This window comes from Raphanus sativus, chromosome 2 (assembly GCF_000801105.2).
Source record: "Raphanus sativus cultivar WK10039 chromosome 2, ASM80110v3, whole genome shotgun sequence".
Classification (NCBI taxonomy): Eukaryota; Viridiplantae; Streptophyta; class Magnoliopsida; order Brassicales; family Brassicaceae; genus Raphanus; species Raphanus sativus.
The window spans coordinates 25927311-25944356 of NC_079512.1; the positions used below are offsets into that span (position 1 = coordinate 25927311).

Below are 17046 nucleotides of genomic sequence, written 5' to 3' on the forward strand. Positions count from 1 at the left end.
AAAGTACAGGTCAGTTTACCTGGATTTTCAAAAGAGTGTAGATACATATTCTTATTAGTTGCTTCTTGCCAGAACCTAATTTTACTAAATTTGTAAATTTAACCAACTTTACTATTATCTCTCTATCTTTTAGATTACTGCGGTAGATTTAAGGGTAGTATCCTACTGAGGTTGCATAAAACTTGAGAGGTTGATCTTTTGGAAAAAGCTTCATATCCTAACAGCTTTTCTCTAATAATTACTGGAAATGCAACACACTATTATAACCGCCAGTCAAGAAAATCTTCTTAAACCCCAAATCTCTATAAAAAAGTTACACACGTTTCGCGCTATTCTATAAACTCCCGAATCCAAGTGACGGGCTTCCATATTAATTTTTTTTTCGAAAATAAAAATTGCATGATGTGCAAATAGTCTTCGCACATTCCATATACATCAACACAAAATGTAATGAAGCACGAAAGAAAGATATAAAAAAAAACACACCATCAATGCGCAAACCCAAAACCCTGTTCAAGACCAAATTCTCCTACAACATCCTACGGTCGGTCGTCATCACACCTCACACTTGGTCTTTCCTCCTCTTATTCGATCCCTTTGCTCCAACGTTGCTGCCACAATAATGTCTTGATGACATTTGCCTTTTTCTTTTCTCGGCTAATTGTATATCTTCACCGGCTTCTCATAAGCGTGTCGGTTCTACAAGGACAATGCAAACAAAAATTAACAAAAGAGGGACGACTTTGGTTACACCTTGTTAGGCAAAATAATCTACTTATCAAAAAAATGTCACCTGGTTTGCAGTATAAGCCCTCTTAGGAGAAGTATCAGTGTGCTCCAAACCGAGATACTGCTCAAAAGCACCATACACATCTCTTCTCTGTTTGTTTACCCCATTTTCAAGGTAAAAAAAAACAAAAAGTTAGATCTCCGATATTAGCACCATTTTTTCAAGAAAACTAGAGGAGATGAAGTAAACACCTGAAAGCGATTGTAAACAACATCTGAGTCCTGCAAATACTCCGGACGTCCCATTGACATGAAGGCAAACTTCCACTACATAATAGAATGAAAAGGTTAGAATTGTACCAGTTCCACCAAAATTACAGAATTCTATTCATATATAGCTTTGATCATTACTCAGTCCTGTACATACCTTGGCAAAGTCCTCATCTGATACATGAAGCTTCTTTTGGATACGGTTCTTAATTTCTTCAAGAGTTTCACCTTCATGGATTACCAAGAAAAAGGGCTCCCCAAAGTTTTGCACTTGCTGAAGAACAAACATGATACCGATAAGACACTTTGCTACAACTAGTAAAACAGTTAGATACCAAAAACTTGATAGCTGACTATCACCTGATTCTGTCCAGTCTCCTTAGCAAAGTGGTACACAAGAATTAAGCGATCATTTGGACCAATGTTTTTCTCTTCTTCCGGAATCTGCGATTTAGTAACATATCCACTAAATAACTATACAATCTCTTTAGTTTTATAACTGAGATCACAGGGAAACAAAAGCTACAAGCAAAGTAAGAAAATCAGAAATAAGTAATGAACAGCAAGACTACTAAGACTTCGAAAATACCAAAAATCTTTGAAGGAAATGCAGGTAAATAGAAAAGGTAGCATACCTCTTCAGCTCGCAAAGTCCAGTATTGGTCGTTTATATTCTCAATTCTTTCCGTTAATGGAAAAATCTGCAAAACATACCACCAGCATCTAGAATTAGTCTTTGTTGTAAATTATAGGGTTGCAAAAATTTCATGAGGAGAAATACTCGGACTTAGGATCGTCAAATAATCGACTACAATGTAAAAAATAAGAAGCCTCTTTGTTACCTTGTAGATCTTGTGGTAGAACACCTCAAGTATTCTCAAATCTGCATCTGGATGCGAGAGCTCCACCTGTATCAGGCATAACCTTAGATTAACTTGCATAACATCGAATTTGTAATAAATGTAATCGAAAGCCTGTAAATTTTCCTCAGCAAAAAATATGGAGGTCAGCAATAGATGCACCCTATAATCCGGATGCCTTCAATTTCATCGGATTGTCATTTTAAAGTAGTTCTCGCAAAGATATAGACAATACAGAGATCAAACAAAAAGAAGAATACACCAGCCACTCCAGAAAGTAAACCATCCAGCCATTTACCTTTGTTTTTAATTCATTGATAACATCTCCGACTGTGCTTTGTTTAGGTAGTCTGATATTGTGGATTACCACCTGTACAGTGATGGTTAAAAGGCTTGAAAATGAATCCAATATGCAAAGGAAAAAAGACTATGAATCACAAAAAAAGGCTATACATACTTCTTCCTTCGTGGAATGATGGAAAGCGACTTTTAAGGTTTTAAGACCTTGCAATTCTGGAAGAGGAATGTCAAGAACTTCATAATACAAAATATCCGACGTCTGAAAGACATAGAAAGAACAATTAATAAGCAAAATGCATTCTTTAGTAAGAAGAAATAATAAAGTTCACTAAACTTCACGTCCATTACCTGATTGTAGTGGACTAACATGTCTGACAAACGCTCTACTCCACGGTATTTTATAGGCTGAGGCTTGGGTTGCTGGGAATAGCAATTGTGAGATGTAAGCCTAAGTTTGGATGGATCGTCAAGACCAAGCTTCTGAGCCACTCTTTCCACCACATCGTCATAACTGTGCAACTTTGACCTAAGAAATAAAATAAAAATTATGATTTCCTCATCAAAATCAGCTGAAACAAATTCGTCCACAGATGTACTTACAACTCCAGAACGAATTCATCTTCTTTAGGTTTTTCCAGAGCACGAAATCGGACCAGCTACAAAATCACAAACCGTAAAAGTTTATCCCCAGCTACAAACAATTGAACTCTACTGAACATTCATAGGAGTTGCTATATAGACACGAATGCTCAAAATAAGGAATACTATTATGCCAAAACAGTAGAAAGAATTAGTGGGATATCAGCATACATTCTGCTCTGATTTGATTAAAATGTTAGAAACTTCTGGTTCACATATAATATGACAAGTGATTTTTGGAGCTGATGCATGAGATCACCTAAATCATTAAGTGTTACCACTAGAAAGAAAGCTTATCATTTGAAAGCGAGACTTTAGGAACCAGTGCTTAGTGAATTAATACCTGTCGATTCTGGACATATTCAAGAAACGAAGGCACAGCTGGGTAGCGGCATTCAATCTCCTTGTTAACAACAGGTTTCTGAAAGCAAATGATATCTCCATCTTCGATCTGAAGGCAAGAAACCCAAGTCACAAAAGAGACACGAGACTGAAAATTTTCTGTAGATACCAGTGAAACCTTACTTGACACAATCTGAATGAATTTTTCTTATCCAGGTGTTCGCACATAACACCAGGCTCAAACTTGATTTCCTGCAAATAAGGCGTTAGTTAAATAACAGAATAAATAACCATATAATCAGGAGGCACCGGAAGCAGCAAACCTCAAAAAGTTCTATTTCTTCATCAGGAGCAAAGCCAGCCATTTCATTCAGTTTTCCAGTTATATCCATAGGCTTACTGGAACTTTTCACCATCAGTCTGCCAACATACCTGGTAGCACAAGAAAAAAAATATTGCAAAAAAAAATATTAGGTGCAGTAGAAAAAAAACAAAGACCTAAGAAGGCGAATGGGCTCAAACCATTCCGATCACAATGTAAAAAGGTAAGAAAGGCCTCATTTTTGTAGTATATATAATCGTTACTAAAGTCACAGTAGACCATTTAACATAGAAGTTAGAGCGGGGCGAAAGAAAATGTGGAAAACATATTACCTTAACTCTGGCTTCTCGGGGTCATAAAGCTTAAAGAAAAGAAGAATATCTTCTTTTGATTTTTCCGGCGGAGGAATAGGACGTTCATCCTAATTTATTGAAGAATAAGTAAAAGAATTAGCTCATATTTCATGTTGATCAATTAGCTTCTGTTTTTTTCCAACGTTAAAGGCTTCAACAATAATAATTTGCAAACAGTTCTTACCAGAAGCTCTACTTCCAAAAACAGCTTAAGTTCGGCAGTGTTTGCCTTGTTAGATGCCTCTCTAATTTGTCCAACCTACAAAACTCATTTTCCAAATTAAAAACATTCATACATGTTGCACAAGGAGTTATTAGCAAGAGACTCTGACATAATCATAAGTAGTAAAATAAAGTTTCTAGCGGACAACAGGATAATTTCATTTCAAAGTAAACAGAGAAACTTAATAGAAAACAGGTTCCAAACAACTGGAGCAGAGACAGTTAAAACCGAAAAGTCAGTTAATTAGATGTAAAGATTATAACATAGAAATACAAAGCTAGCAGAATATCAGATTCTATAATAGTAGGAGGTATTACTTGACTATAAATTCAAATGTCCAGCAAAAAGAGAGAGAGGAAAACTACATGTATAAATAGCAACGAGAAGGATAACAGTACCGGTTGTAATTCCTCCTGAGGTGTAAGTGGGCGATTGGGACGATAGGTATGGTTTTGTCGCTTTGCCCAGATCCAGAACCTCTGACACTGAACAGGTATACCAAATTCTTTGGCCACCTCCTCCTGTATTACCATAAGATTTGGGTCAAAGATGGCAAATGTTTAAATTACAGTGAACATAAACCATTTAATTAGCAGCAATGTGAAAGTTCTCATAAAATCCAGATCAATTTTCTTCTTCTTCAAGATAGAATCAAGTTACCCGAAAGACTGTTTTCACATAACCCATTTCTTCAACAGATGTAAGGATTCCTTCCCTTTTGTAAAACAAAAAAATTAAAGATATTCTGGCAAGTACCTTAAACTGTTGAAACGGTGTCTGTTTCTGGATCCGGAAACTACGAACTTTGTCATGATCAACAAGATCAAAATATATATCCTTTCCAATTTGTTCCTTAAGGTCTTGATCTCTTGCAACCTTTCATGTGATTTTATTAGTAACAACAGTGTCAAAATTAAACTCTAACAGCTTAACCTTTTCTAACAGACCCAATCAAATAGAAATAACAAACCTTAATTATCGTAAAGAGGTGAGCTTGTGCCTTGTATTTTCTTTTGTCTTCCTTTTCTTCTTGTTCCTTCTTCAGCCTCACCTGTTAAAATGTAACGAACCGATCAGGTTGAACCAAGATGCACATCACTGGGAAAATGCCTAAAAATATTATACCCTTAAGTGTTCAGCAATGTCTTTCTCATCAACGTTGCAGATTATTTTATCTTTGTCACTTTCCCGGATATATACAAGCATATATGCATTCGAGTACTTTGTGAATTTGAAAGGAGGGTTATTGAAACCGGGATTAGTCTGTGGTAGCTGAAATGACACAAACAAATATGTCAGACAAGACAAGAGAATGGTCGACAAGAAAATGTAACAAGAAAATGCAAACCTCTTCTTCACCACCATATTGCTCCTCCAATGCCCTTTTCAAATCCTCCTTGGTTACTCGTTCATCATCAAATTTATACCTGAAGAATAGAAACTTCAATTTTTTTCATGAGAAGAAACAACAGTCTAAAAGAAATGCATAGACCAAGTATGTTATAATAGTATTGAAACCAGTATCAAAAGAGATGTATGACGCTGGTTTCGTATCATGTCACATGCAAGCATATTAATACATCATAGGCACTTCCAGTTTTTCAAATTGATGAGTTGATATACATAATACAGATTTCTTCATGTACTAAATCCTATGCAACATTTATGACAAAAGTACTACTCTCAAGTTTATAACGTGGAAAACCCCCAAAAAAAAACGCTAAGTATAACACAAGTTTCTATATTATCCAAACAATTTTGTTTAATAATTACATCTCTTTTAGGTGACAGCTTTGGGATCAAGTAAAGCAATGTACTAGTGGATTTGGACATGATTTGGACAAATTGCTCAGAAGTGTGACCTTCTGAACACCAGCAGCATACAGTTACTAAATTACTTTTCTGATTTAACTCCTTTCTAGCGCCTGAAATATGAATCTTAAGACATACCATTGATCTGACAGCGTGGGCCTTATAAATGCGTAATAATGCCCACCATGTACTCCTCCACTATGAACTAAGACACTGCAGACAAATAAGAGCTTGAAGGTCAAGCAGGATAATCAAAGAAAAACTGAGTCATGCAACGATATTATCAACGCTCCATCTATAGGGAATTTAATTTTTGAATTCAAGCACACTTGTCGAATCTAGTAAAAGTGAATTGAAAGGTATAATGAAGACCTGTGAAGTGTATACAGGTTGCGGACACTCCTGTCAGCATCAGGGGATAAATACTTCCCATCCTCTCTATCAAGGTCCAGTTCCAGCGGAAATTCATACCGATCATTTATCTATCAATAAAAGCTATATTAGCATTCAAATCAGGGCGCCGCCAAACGCGAAATACAACTCATGGCCACAAGATCAAATACTAACCTTCACCATGGAATCCCTCATGAAGTCATATTCAAACCTTTTGAGCTGGAGCTGAAGAACAGGTGGAAAGTCTATGAAAAGAACACCCTTTTTTGCATCCTGAAACGAAATGACATGCTATTCCTTTAGAATAAGACTAGACAAGGAGTACGGACTACATTTGTTATAGTAAGAGTTAGGCTCGGCGGTAACTAACTAGGCTTCGAAGAGTTAAAAAAAAAGTCTCAAACATGTCCTAGTTTAGGTTGTTCAATACAACTCTCATTTTATAAAGTATCGACACCTTTTCAATATGCGGGATATTATTCAAGACAAGGAAAAAATTGCTACGTATCCAAATATGCCAGTTGTGAATGAGTCGACCATCCCCAGCAAGTAAAATGGAAGGGAAAGAGTGAGGAAAACCGACCTGTAATCCATGTCCTTCTGCATGATATTTGTTGTCTCCTTCAAGGCGTTCAACTTCAACATATTTGTCAAAAGAAGCATAAACATCCTTGCAGCCTTTAACATCCAGCTGAAGGTCTGGCATAAGATAAGAACATGTCAAATTAACAAAAACGTTGATGTGACAGAATAGGACAACAGAGTGAAGTTGTACAATTCTATACCATAAAATGATTCTTTCCGTGTAGATTTGTAATCTACATTTATGCACTCGATATAATTCATATGGTGGCCTTCAAATAGCTGTTGTATTGTTCCCTCCACAACAGTTCCCTATAGAGAAAAGAAAAATCTTAAAATAAGACGCATCAACTGAGAAGGAAATCATCGCATAACAAACAAAAAGAACTACCTTCATTTTGTCCTCAAGTTTCTCGCAGAGAACTCGATTGAGTTCTTGGACATCATGTTGCATGAAAGAATCATATGTGTCCCAACCAAACGACTTTGTCAGCTCTTTTGTCGCAACACTGGTGTCGTTATATTGGAGCTTGTAAAACAAACTTTGGAGAGCCAAAGGTATACTTGCTGTGGGCGCATCGTTCTCAGTTGTTGGCATGTGGTATACAGCCTACAAGCAACATGCAATTGGTTTACATTTCTGAGAGAGCCCGTAGGACTTAATAAGCTGATTGAAAAAAATTGTAAACAAGAATATATCAAACCTTTCTGAAGTAAGGAATGTGGTATAGTGTCTGCAGAAGAGAATTCATGTAACAAGTTGCACCTTGGTTCTTGAGACCAACAAACCCGGTCTCCTTTTTAGAGTCGTAAGACCAATAATCAAGAACCTTACGCACAACGACTTCAGCTTCAATGTAAACAGTATCATTCGCCAAATATCCTCTAGTAGGATCATAAAGTTCGCTAAGAGGCATGAATGACGTAAATCCCCAATCGCTTTCTCTCGCATTGAATTGATGTTGCGTTTCTGCACCACAAATAGGAATTATAATTTCAGTGAAACTTGTATTGTATCACCGAAGGTCACTTACAGCTATACATTATGAGAATACCAAGTTCGACAGAAATCAGGTAAAATATTTCAGCCTGATAGAGAAGTTGAAAAAGGGCGCATAGCATGAAATTTATTTTTTTACACAGAGCGTTCAGGTAAAGCTTAAGATAGCAATAACATTACTATATTCAACTATCAACAAAGTGATCCCCTTCTTCCAGCCCATCATCCAAACTTTCGAAAATCATAAATTTTCTGCTCATGCATGCAGTCAGGATCCCAGGTTTTATAAATACATCATTATCAAATCACAGGTACCTTTTCTAATGGTGTATCTGGTGTGGACTTGATTGACAACAGCGAGGCTGAACTGAGCATATCTGCTCCAACCGTAAGGCAAACTCGCAGCATCAGCAACATCCAAGTACATGGACAAATGGTCAACATTGTTCCCTTTCGGGAAAATCAATATGCGCCTGCACAAACATATCCAAATGATGTTAACCAATCAACATCCACAATAAAAAAATGGCAATAAATAAATTAACTGCAAACCCCTTTTTACCATTTGTAACCTCCAACAACAAACACATCGGAGTACTGCTTCCTCGTGTTAATCCTAGAGAAGTGTGGGATAGTCCACGTGAATTTCAGAGTGGGAGGCTCCTCAGCTGGCTGGTTCTCCACGGTACTCACAGCAGTCTCAGCTTCGGACACTACAAATGCATCAAACAGTTGGTGAAAATGGAATATAAACATCAATGAAGCTCTCTAGAACCACATAACCTCTATATCATCGAGGATCCGTGAAATTTTAGCAGCAAATGACCTAAAAAGCCTTACCTTCCATAGGCTGAGCAGTACCATCGACCAAATCTGAATGGGGAACAAGCATCTCCTCATCCTCTTGCTGCTACGAAACAATAAAACACACAAATTAAAAAAAAACTTCTGAGAAAATAAAACCCTAATCTCGCCCTACAGTGATCACAATCACTAATCTAACACACCGAAATCGCAGCATCTACTACAAATACGATTTCAAAATCAAATCAGAAAACAAACCCTAAGGGATCGATCAGCTGAACAAACAATCCCAAGTTAGATTCAAGAGGATACAGAAACATCAAATTAACAAGAGAAAATGATGAATCGGAGATTACATCAACGGGAGGCGGAGTCACCATAGTCATTGGCCGGAGAAGGGTTGACGGGTGGGATCGACGACGACGACGACGACGACGAAGAACAGAGAAAAAATCAAAGAGGAAGAGGCAAAGTGTGACTAGAGAGACATTACAATACAATTGCTCTTTCTTTTCTTACTCTTTTCGATATTATTTTTTCGATAATTTCAAGAGGCTATTACTGTAATTTCGCACCGCTCCGTACTCAGATTTATCTTTTTTTCTCCGAGGTTGAGTCCTTTCTAACGAGACAGACCAATGATAGAGCAACACGTCTAAGACTTAGGACGTAACTACGGGGGCATTACTGTAGTTATCTGTATTCTCTCTTGGGCTATTACGTGAAAGTTTTTCTCTTCACTTTGGGCCTTGGGACAACTGGGTTTTTAGGTGTATGATCTTCTTATACTCATGTTCATGACCAAGACCAAAAGAAACCCAAAATCATAGAAGTCAATAATTAAAATAGAAGATTGTACAAGGGGTTTCTTTGTCATGATCAAAACTATTTGGGGCCTTTTAGAAAAACTATAATTCTAGTATTTTCCTACATCCTTAAGCTAGGCATGTGGTTTAAGACCAAACCAAAAAAATTATGTTCTGTTCGGTTCAATTCAACATGTTTAAAAAAATTCAGTTCAGTTAATTCAGTTTCGTAAATAAAAGTTTCAAATTCAACATTAACCAAAATTTTGAATCGAATTAACTAAAATTTTGAACAATTAAACCGAATTCGTAACCAAACTGAAACTGTATTAACCTAAAATTTTCTTGAAAGAAAAACTAAATTAGATCGAACCAAAATTTTCTCCGGTTTAATTCGAACCAAACTACCTAAATTCCGAACTGTGCGAACCGAACTACCTGAACCCACAGGGCTACTTAAGCCATTACCTGTGAAAATGACAGAACAAAGATTGTGAAGAAACATAAAATGTCACGGTTTGCTTTAGGTCGTTACAACCGTTACCTCTCCCGCCTTAAGCCTCTACCTCATCTGAACAAGCCTTTGCTTTTCTCTTCCACTGCTACCTCGAGTCAAGATGGTGCCGCTTGCCAGACCGGTCCGCCACCGATCCGGGTCGGACTCACCGAGTCAGCGGGTCGGGCTGTTTTCGCAACTCGTAGAATTAATTCCGGAGATCTTATACACACGGCGAAGCCTGTCTTAGCTTGCCCTTCCCTCCTCTCCCTCGACTCAGTCTGCTATCTTTGCCTCAAGAAACTCGTGGGCTCTGCTAAGTTTGAAGATCGTGGAGTCTCGTATTGCAGCCAAGAGTGCCAAGACAACGCAAAGGTCCTATCTTTAGTTTCCCTTATGAATATGTCTTTAGTGCTGTGTGATTCTAAAAACCGGTTGTGTCTTGTGTTGTCCCCCTAATGTCTGCAAAGTGTTCGACGAAATGCTTCAATGAGAAATAAAAACATTTTTTATCTTTTTTTTGTGCTAGAGATTAATTATCACCCTACCTGTGTACTTTTGATGATTTATATATATATATATTTTTTTTTTTTTTCATGATTTACAGGGGTTTTATGATGTTGAAACTAGAGGAGATTGGTCAAGTTTTGTTGATTATTGTAGGTATGGTGTACTCAACATTGTCCTTCTTTACATATCTGAGCATGTAGACTAATAAGATGCCTCTATTTGGCACTAATGATGACTACTCTCTGTTATCTGTTTGTCAGGACGCACAACTTCAAGTACCCGCTTATGGTCAAGAGGTTGAGTTGTATGGTAATTTCAGGTGCCCTGTCCGCAGACTGTCTTGACATACTTCAACCAGCTACATTATCTTCCGCGATGCTTTCAAAAGTGAGTTATTCAGGACGAAAAAAAAATACTAATTATAGATTTTCAAAACTTTAGAGTCAAGAGACAAGGGGCTGATACATAGTGACTTGTGCAATTGGATTACATTCCCATTGATTATCTACACATTACACTATCTGAAGCTCACCTTTGTCTCTGTAGTATTCATCACAGCCATGAGTAATTACTTTAAAACTTAATTTGAATCCATTGGCCCCATGAAGTGATAGTAACTGGCTTGTTATTGTTTTAGATAGAGGACGGTTATGGCTTGCTATGGAATGCATTCAGGAAGGCAAATTTCACGGAAGATGATGTTGCTTGTATCCTTAGAGCTAAATATTATTACATCAATTCCAATATATTTTCCACTGTTCTGGCTTTCATCTCCTCTCTGCTATTTATACATCCCCTTAACATCTGGAAGTTTTAACTAAACAATGGTATACGGGTATTCTCGCCCGGATCCGTATCAATGCATTTCGAATTGATCTGGTTGGAGGCTCATGTGGTGAAGACCTTCTTTCACTGGCTGCAGCTTCTGTTGAAGGTGAAGGTTCAGTTGGCCATGCCGTTTATATGCTACCTTCCTTCTACAATCATGACTGTGGTATTTCATCTCAAATCTTTACTTTATTTCTTGTAAAGACTCTCGAGGCATCATAAGAAAAGTAAGTGATGACTAGATTGAATGTGCACAGACCCCAACGCACACATATTCTGGTTGCAGAACGCAGATGCAAGGTTGATGACTCTCCGCGATGTCGAAGAAGGTTTGGTCTTTTCATTCCTCAAAAACTGAGATTTCCAGTTAGCATGTATCTCAATCTTGTTGGTTATTCCATTTCAATGGGTAACAATACAATGCATATGTATATTTGCAGGGGAAGAGCTTCGGATATGTTATATAGATGCAAGCATGGGATATGAGGCTCGGCAAACACTACTCTCTCAAGGCTTTGGCTTCTGCTGCAACTGCTTACGCTGCCAGTCTAGGGACTGATTAACTCTTTCCTTTCTCTGCATCTTTACTTTTCATTTTCATGTGTAATAAGAGGAATCATCATGTTATGAACCGAATATGTAATCAACGATTTTATTCACAACAAGTACTGATTCACCAGAATCCAATACAACTTCCTATCGATTATCTGGTGACAATCGAAGCTCAGCAATCACCAGATCACTGATCGATGAACTCCATTTCGTAAACCCTAATTTAGAATATTACAAAATGCATAAGGAACTTCTAAATTGTCGAGACTCTTATTTATAGTCATCTGAAGTTGCTAACTTCAAAGACTAATGAAATGGAGTCTTTCCCTTAAGCTGTTGTACCAGCACAGCATCTTCGCTTCTTTCTCTCAGGTTACCAGCTACTCATGATCATATCACAACAAGATAAATAATGCATACGGCTAGCTACGTATTAGGTCTGGCATTTTGTCCGAACTAGCCAGAGCGAACTGAAATTTTTGGTTAGTTTGGTTTGGTTCGATTCGATAGGTTTAAAATAAATCTGGTTTTGGGTTTACTTTGGTTTGCTTTGAAAAATTATAACAGATTTATTCCAAATCTCAAATTAAACTAACCAAATTAACTGAATTAACCAGAATTTAGTTGAAGTCTTAACAAAACTAATCAAAATTTTAACTGATATCAAAAAATATTGTCAGATTTTGAAAAAACCAAACTAACTGAAATACCGAACCAAATTATATTCCGGATTAATTCGATAAATTTATACTGAATTAACTGAAAATCGAATAACTCGGGAACCCGTATGCCTACTAATTAAGTGTTACCGTTTATATGGGGTTTGATAGTACAAGAGACTGAAATCATCTCTTTTCTTGCAAAATCGATAAAAATAATCTTGTTTAATCCAAAACACATAGGTACCCCCAAAAACATACTCCTACACCATATGAGGTTTCTCATACTTGGTTATATACTCGGCTATTGATGCATATCTTCTTGAACTGTGTGAGGACAGGGTATATATTCTCAAAGGCTTTGTAGGTATCCTCTCTCTTCTTGGCACCAGTGATAACAATCTTCCCAGACACAAAGATCAGTAGCACAATCTTTGGTTCCCTCATCCTGTATATGAGTCCCGGAAACATCTCCGGCTCGTAGCTCAAGAAATCTGAGTGATTAGAGGCGGCGAGAAGCTCAAGCCTTATAGGGAACTTCAAGTCACAAGAGGCTACAATGTTCTGGATCTTGAAGTCTTTGAACCTTGCGTCGAATCCAAGTTTCTGAACTATACGAGCGTACTTCCTCGCAGCCAACTTGGAGAAGCACTCGGTTTTGGCTCCGGTGCACACCATTCTCCCCGAGGCGAAGATTAACGCTGTTGTTTTTGGTTCTCTTATCCTCATGATCACCGCCGCGAAACGTTTAGGGTTGTATTCAGCGTTCCGTGCTTTTAAAGCTATCTCTTTTAGGTCTAGCTTGCAGTCCAAGTTAACCGTCGAGACGATGTTTTGAAGAGTGGGAACTATCCCTGAAGGATGATTGGTAAGGTCCACTGGATCAGTACTACCTCGCAATTCTTCATCGCTCATTCTCCTCTTGATATAGGGATCAGATCCAATGTTTTGGTTCCGACACGGAAACTAGGGTTTGGTAGCATCATTCGAAAGATTAAAAAAAAGGTGAAGCTTTCTTATACAAAAGATTAGAGAATTGGATTGGATTGGAGAGGTGCTTACCAAAAGGAGATTTGATTGCGTTCTCCCAAAAGAGGGTTGGTGGAGCTGTGAGAGGCGACGGACTTGCGTTTTGAAATTAGGGAACCTTATAGAGGTGTATAGGTATATAAAGTTGCCTAAGCTACCCCTACCGTCTTTGTGATCCCGAGGGTGTTTCAGGAAAATCATGAGTTGACCGACTTTGCCTTTTTCTATCTTTATAAACTGATTCATAAATAAAATTAAAAAAATCTGTCAAACTCATTAATTATATATAGATTGCAAAATTAATGATTCATTAATGCTTCTACACCGGAAGATCTGAGTTTCGAGCCACAGAAAAAACGAAATTATGCGAATTAAAGAAAAAAACTTACAAAATATCTGAAGCATAGCGCAAAAAGTACCGGTCAAACGTTGATCCATATGACAACTCAAGTGATGCAGCGAGACGAAAATCTTCATAGAACAAGTAGAACTGTCGGTTGTAAAATCGTCTGTAACATTTCTCGGTTTGTAATAACATAATCATCCAATATTAAATATAAATATATACATATATTGCAGATTATCATAATTAATATATTATATATAAAATCTTATGAAAAATAAAATAATATAAATTTTATTATTTATAAATCATAATATTTATTATACTAGTACTACTATATACATTTAGTATATTATTATATACTTTTTAAAAATTTAGGCCGTATAAATAACATTTTAGGCTGTGATTAGATTAGTCATCATAAGAATTAACTGTTGAGTCGGAGCCTATTGTGTTTCTTGAACATTTATAAAACTGGTCTTGAAAGGTACTATTACAATCCATCAACGTAGTTCCTTGCTTATGTATGATGCATCACAAGACTTTATGAGACACTTTGCAAAATGGAGCAGAAGTAAATAAATCTTGTTGAATCAGAAACACATAAATAAATATCGAGACAGGGAAAAAGTACTCCCACCATAGATAGTTCTCCTCCATACTTGCTTATACTCAATTAGTATGCCTTGTAAGGTACAACTCCCAAACTAATTAACAAATCCATCGTCAATATGTCACTTTGGAAACTTTTACACAGTCGCACTCCTTAGACCGCAAGAACAAAAGGTCAAGAAGAATCGTGCAGATGAGGAAACTAAGATGTGACATATCACAATTACCATCTAACTATATTAATTTCGAGGGATCCACCTATAAATTTGTACTATATATATGCTAGTTCATGGCGGTTCTAAAATGATCATAAAAGAAAAGCTCTTCATAAAAACTTTGACATGACATATCAGATTAGTGACGGTAGATTAACAGGTATAACTAACATAAATTCCAATTTTATTAGCCACTAATATCATTACAATGGAAACAAATAACAGTATACAAATAGTATTTTCTCTTAAGAAAATTGACCAAAGTACATAATAAAAGTTTCTTCTGTTGTTTTAAGAAAAACAACTTGGAACTGCATTTCAGCTAATTGAATTCTGAATGCATGTGGTTCTGGGAAATATTGTAGAATATTTCAACTAATATTTCATAACAACTATATAAGAATACAATAACTTAATCATCTAATATCTCTCTGTATAAATGTGTTACATTGTATTGTACTTTTTAAATATTATAAGTTTATTGTTTTGTCAATAACATGTGTTTTACTGGATTTTAATACATTGGATGTGGTAATAGCTCGACAGCAAGTTAAGAATCCTCTAGTCTATATTTGAGAAGTGACTTGTCACATGTTTTCTCTACAATCGTTTTCACAAAAATAATTATGATGTGGCTATTAAGATTGATGACATGTCATATGGTTAAATATGATATGGACAATTACATTTAATGCTGATATATTTTTTTGGAAATATTTTTAGAATATGGCAATAACTCATATATTATATTTAATATTGATTTATATTTTTGGTAAACTTTGTGGAATATGATAATAAGTCATAAATAATCACTAAAATAAATATATTCAAATATGATATTTTGAATTTCGAAATATTATATAATTTATTTTTATAATTATAAAATTTTATTATCTAAATTTTTCTAAATTTTCGGAATTTAAAAAAAATTAAATCGTAATATCATTAGTTTCTTTTAGGTATCTACAAATTATGTAATTATTATTTAGTTTTAATTTTTGATAACTATACAATTTTATATGATTTTTAGTAATTTTGTACAAGTTAATTTAATACATTTAACCAAATGAAATAAATATTTTTTTAATCTACGATTTTAACTTTATATATATCATTCTTAAATATAATTTAAAATAAATAAAAAATTTCTCTTAATTTTATGCTTAATTAATGATATTTATATTAATTATTGGTCAAAAATAAAAATATATAATATTAATAAATTACATTTTAAAATATAAAATTTAACTTTTAAAAATTCATCACTATAATACACCTATTACATCAGGAAAACACCTAGATTAATAATTGAACATGACTACTAAAATTGATGACATGTCTTATAGATTAATATGACATGGACAATTATATTTAATGTTAATCTATATTTTTGATAAACTTTCGAATTTCGATTATATTCAATTATGGCATTTCAAATTTCGAAATATCATTTAAATTAAACATATTTAAAAAATATATACATATTTTTAGAAAATTATAAAAATTAAATCATAAAATCAAATTAAATCGTAAAATTATTAGTTTCTTATATATATCTATACATTTTATAAATATTGTTTAATTTTAATTTTTTACAATTATGCAATTTTACATATTTATTTAATATATTTAATTAAAATAAATAGATAGAAAAATCTACCTCAGATTATAATTTAAAATATATACATGCACATTCTTAAATATAATTCAAAATAAACAAAATTATTTTTATCTTAATTTTAATGTTCAGTTAAATCAAATTTATATTAAATATTGATAAGAAAAGAAAACTTATAATATTAATAAAAGTTAAATATAATTTATATTTATCTATTAAAAATATTTTAAAATTCTTTTACTGCACATGGTGCAGGAAAACACCTAGTTCTAATTTTAAATAATAAACAATAAAAAAACATTTTCATAACTACTTTAAGTTTATTATGAAAAGGACAAAATTAACTCTTTTAAATAATTTATAAATATTTAAGAATTATTTATAAAAGTTTATAAATTCAGTATCACCCTCTTATAATACTAAACTAGATTTTGACCCGTTCGACCGGGCGGATATTTATTTTATGTTTTTTTAATATTAAATGATGTATTTGTAATATTTAAATATAAATTTAGATTGGAAATTAATCTTTGCAGTTATAACTAAAATTAAAATTTTAATAAAATATTCTGATATAAGTTTTAAATTTCCTAATTAAAATAATATAGAGGTGGTCATAATTTTTTCCAATTCAAAAATCTTAGCATCCCTCAAATACAAAAGACAATAAAATTAAAAATACATAAAATATATAACCATATTTGGAGCTATAATTTCTATTAAAATAAATTTGTTAAAGAAAAATAATG

At 34.6% G+C, this 17046-nt stretch overlaps 3 protein-coding genes across 4 annotated transcripts; 1 reads left to right on the forward strand and 2 right to left on the reverse strand.

Moving 5' to 3' along the window:
- Nucleotides 1–332: 332 nt before the first annotated feature.
- On the reverse strand, nt 333–9150 carry LOC108841484 (ubiquitin C-terminal hydrolase 12). Of its 2 annotated transcripts, none has more exons than XM_018614240.2 (32): nt 8986–9150; nt 8666–8732; nt 8388–8538; nt 8141–8298; nt 7530–7795; nt 7217–7435; nt 7029–7137; nt 6827–6942; nt 6418–6516; nt 6223–6332; nt 5989–6063; nt 5387–5465; nt 5164–5310; nt 5009–5089; nt 4795–4914; nt 4437–4559; nt 4000–4074; nt 3795–3883; nt 3464–3572; nt 3324–3392; nt 3142–3249; nt 2760–2815; nt 2508–2685; nt 2317–2418; nt 2158–2229; nt 1842–1907; nt 1635–1700; nt 1360–1443; nt 1157–1273; nt 982–1056; nt 794–880; nt 333–699 (listed from the first exon to the last, which is right to left on the reverse strand). In XM_018614240.2, exons 1-32 carry the CDS (start codon nt 9013–9015, stop codon nt 658–660), a joined length of 3345 nt encoding a protein of 1114 aa, XP_018469742.2. In that variant the 5' UTR covers nt 9016–9150; the 3' UTR covers nt 333–657. The 2 variants fall into 2 exon arrangements, with proteins under 2 accessions (XP_018469742.2, XP_018469741.2); XM_018614239.2 differs by having other exon boundaries at nt 8666–8735; nt 8986–9141.
- A 754-nt stretch (nt 9151–9904) lies between these two features.
- Nucleotides 9905–11951, forward strand: LOC108841485 (histone-lysine N-methyltransferase ATXR4). Its single transcript, XM_018614242.2, has 7 exons — nt 9905–10306; nt 10539–10594; nt 10702–10828; nt 11079–11148; nt 11253–11435; nt 11527–11598; nt 11710–11951. The coding sequence occupies exons 1-7, from the start codon at nt 9944–9946 to the stop codon at nt 11826–11828; spliced, it is 990 nt and encodes a 329-aa protein (XP_018469744.2). The 5' UTR covers nt 9905–9943; the 3' UTR covers nt 11829–11951.
- Nucleotides 11952–12607: 656 nt separating this feature from the next.
- On the reverse strand, nt 12608–13610 carry LOC108841486 (TATA-box-binding protein 1). The gene is made up of 2 exons (XM_018614243.2): nt 13543–13610; nt 12608–13446 (listed from the first exon to the last, which is right to left on the reverse strand). The coding sequence occupies exon 2, from the start codon at nt 13393–13395 to the stop codon at nt 12763–12765; it is 633 nt and encodes a 210-aa protein (XP_018469745.2). The 5' UTR covers nt 13396–13446; nt 13543–13610; the 3' UTR covers nt 12608–12762.
- Nucleotides 13611–17046: the final 3436 nt, after the last annotated feature.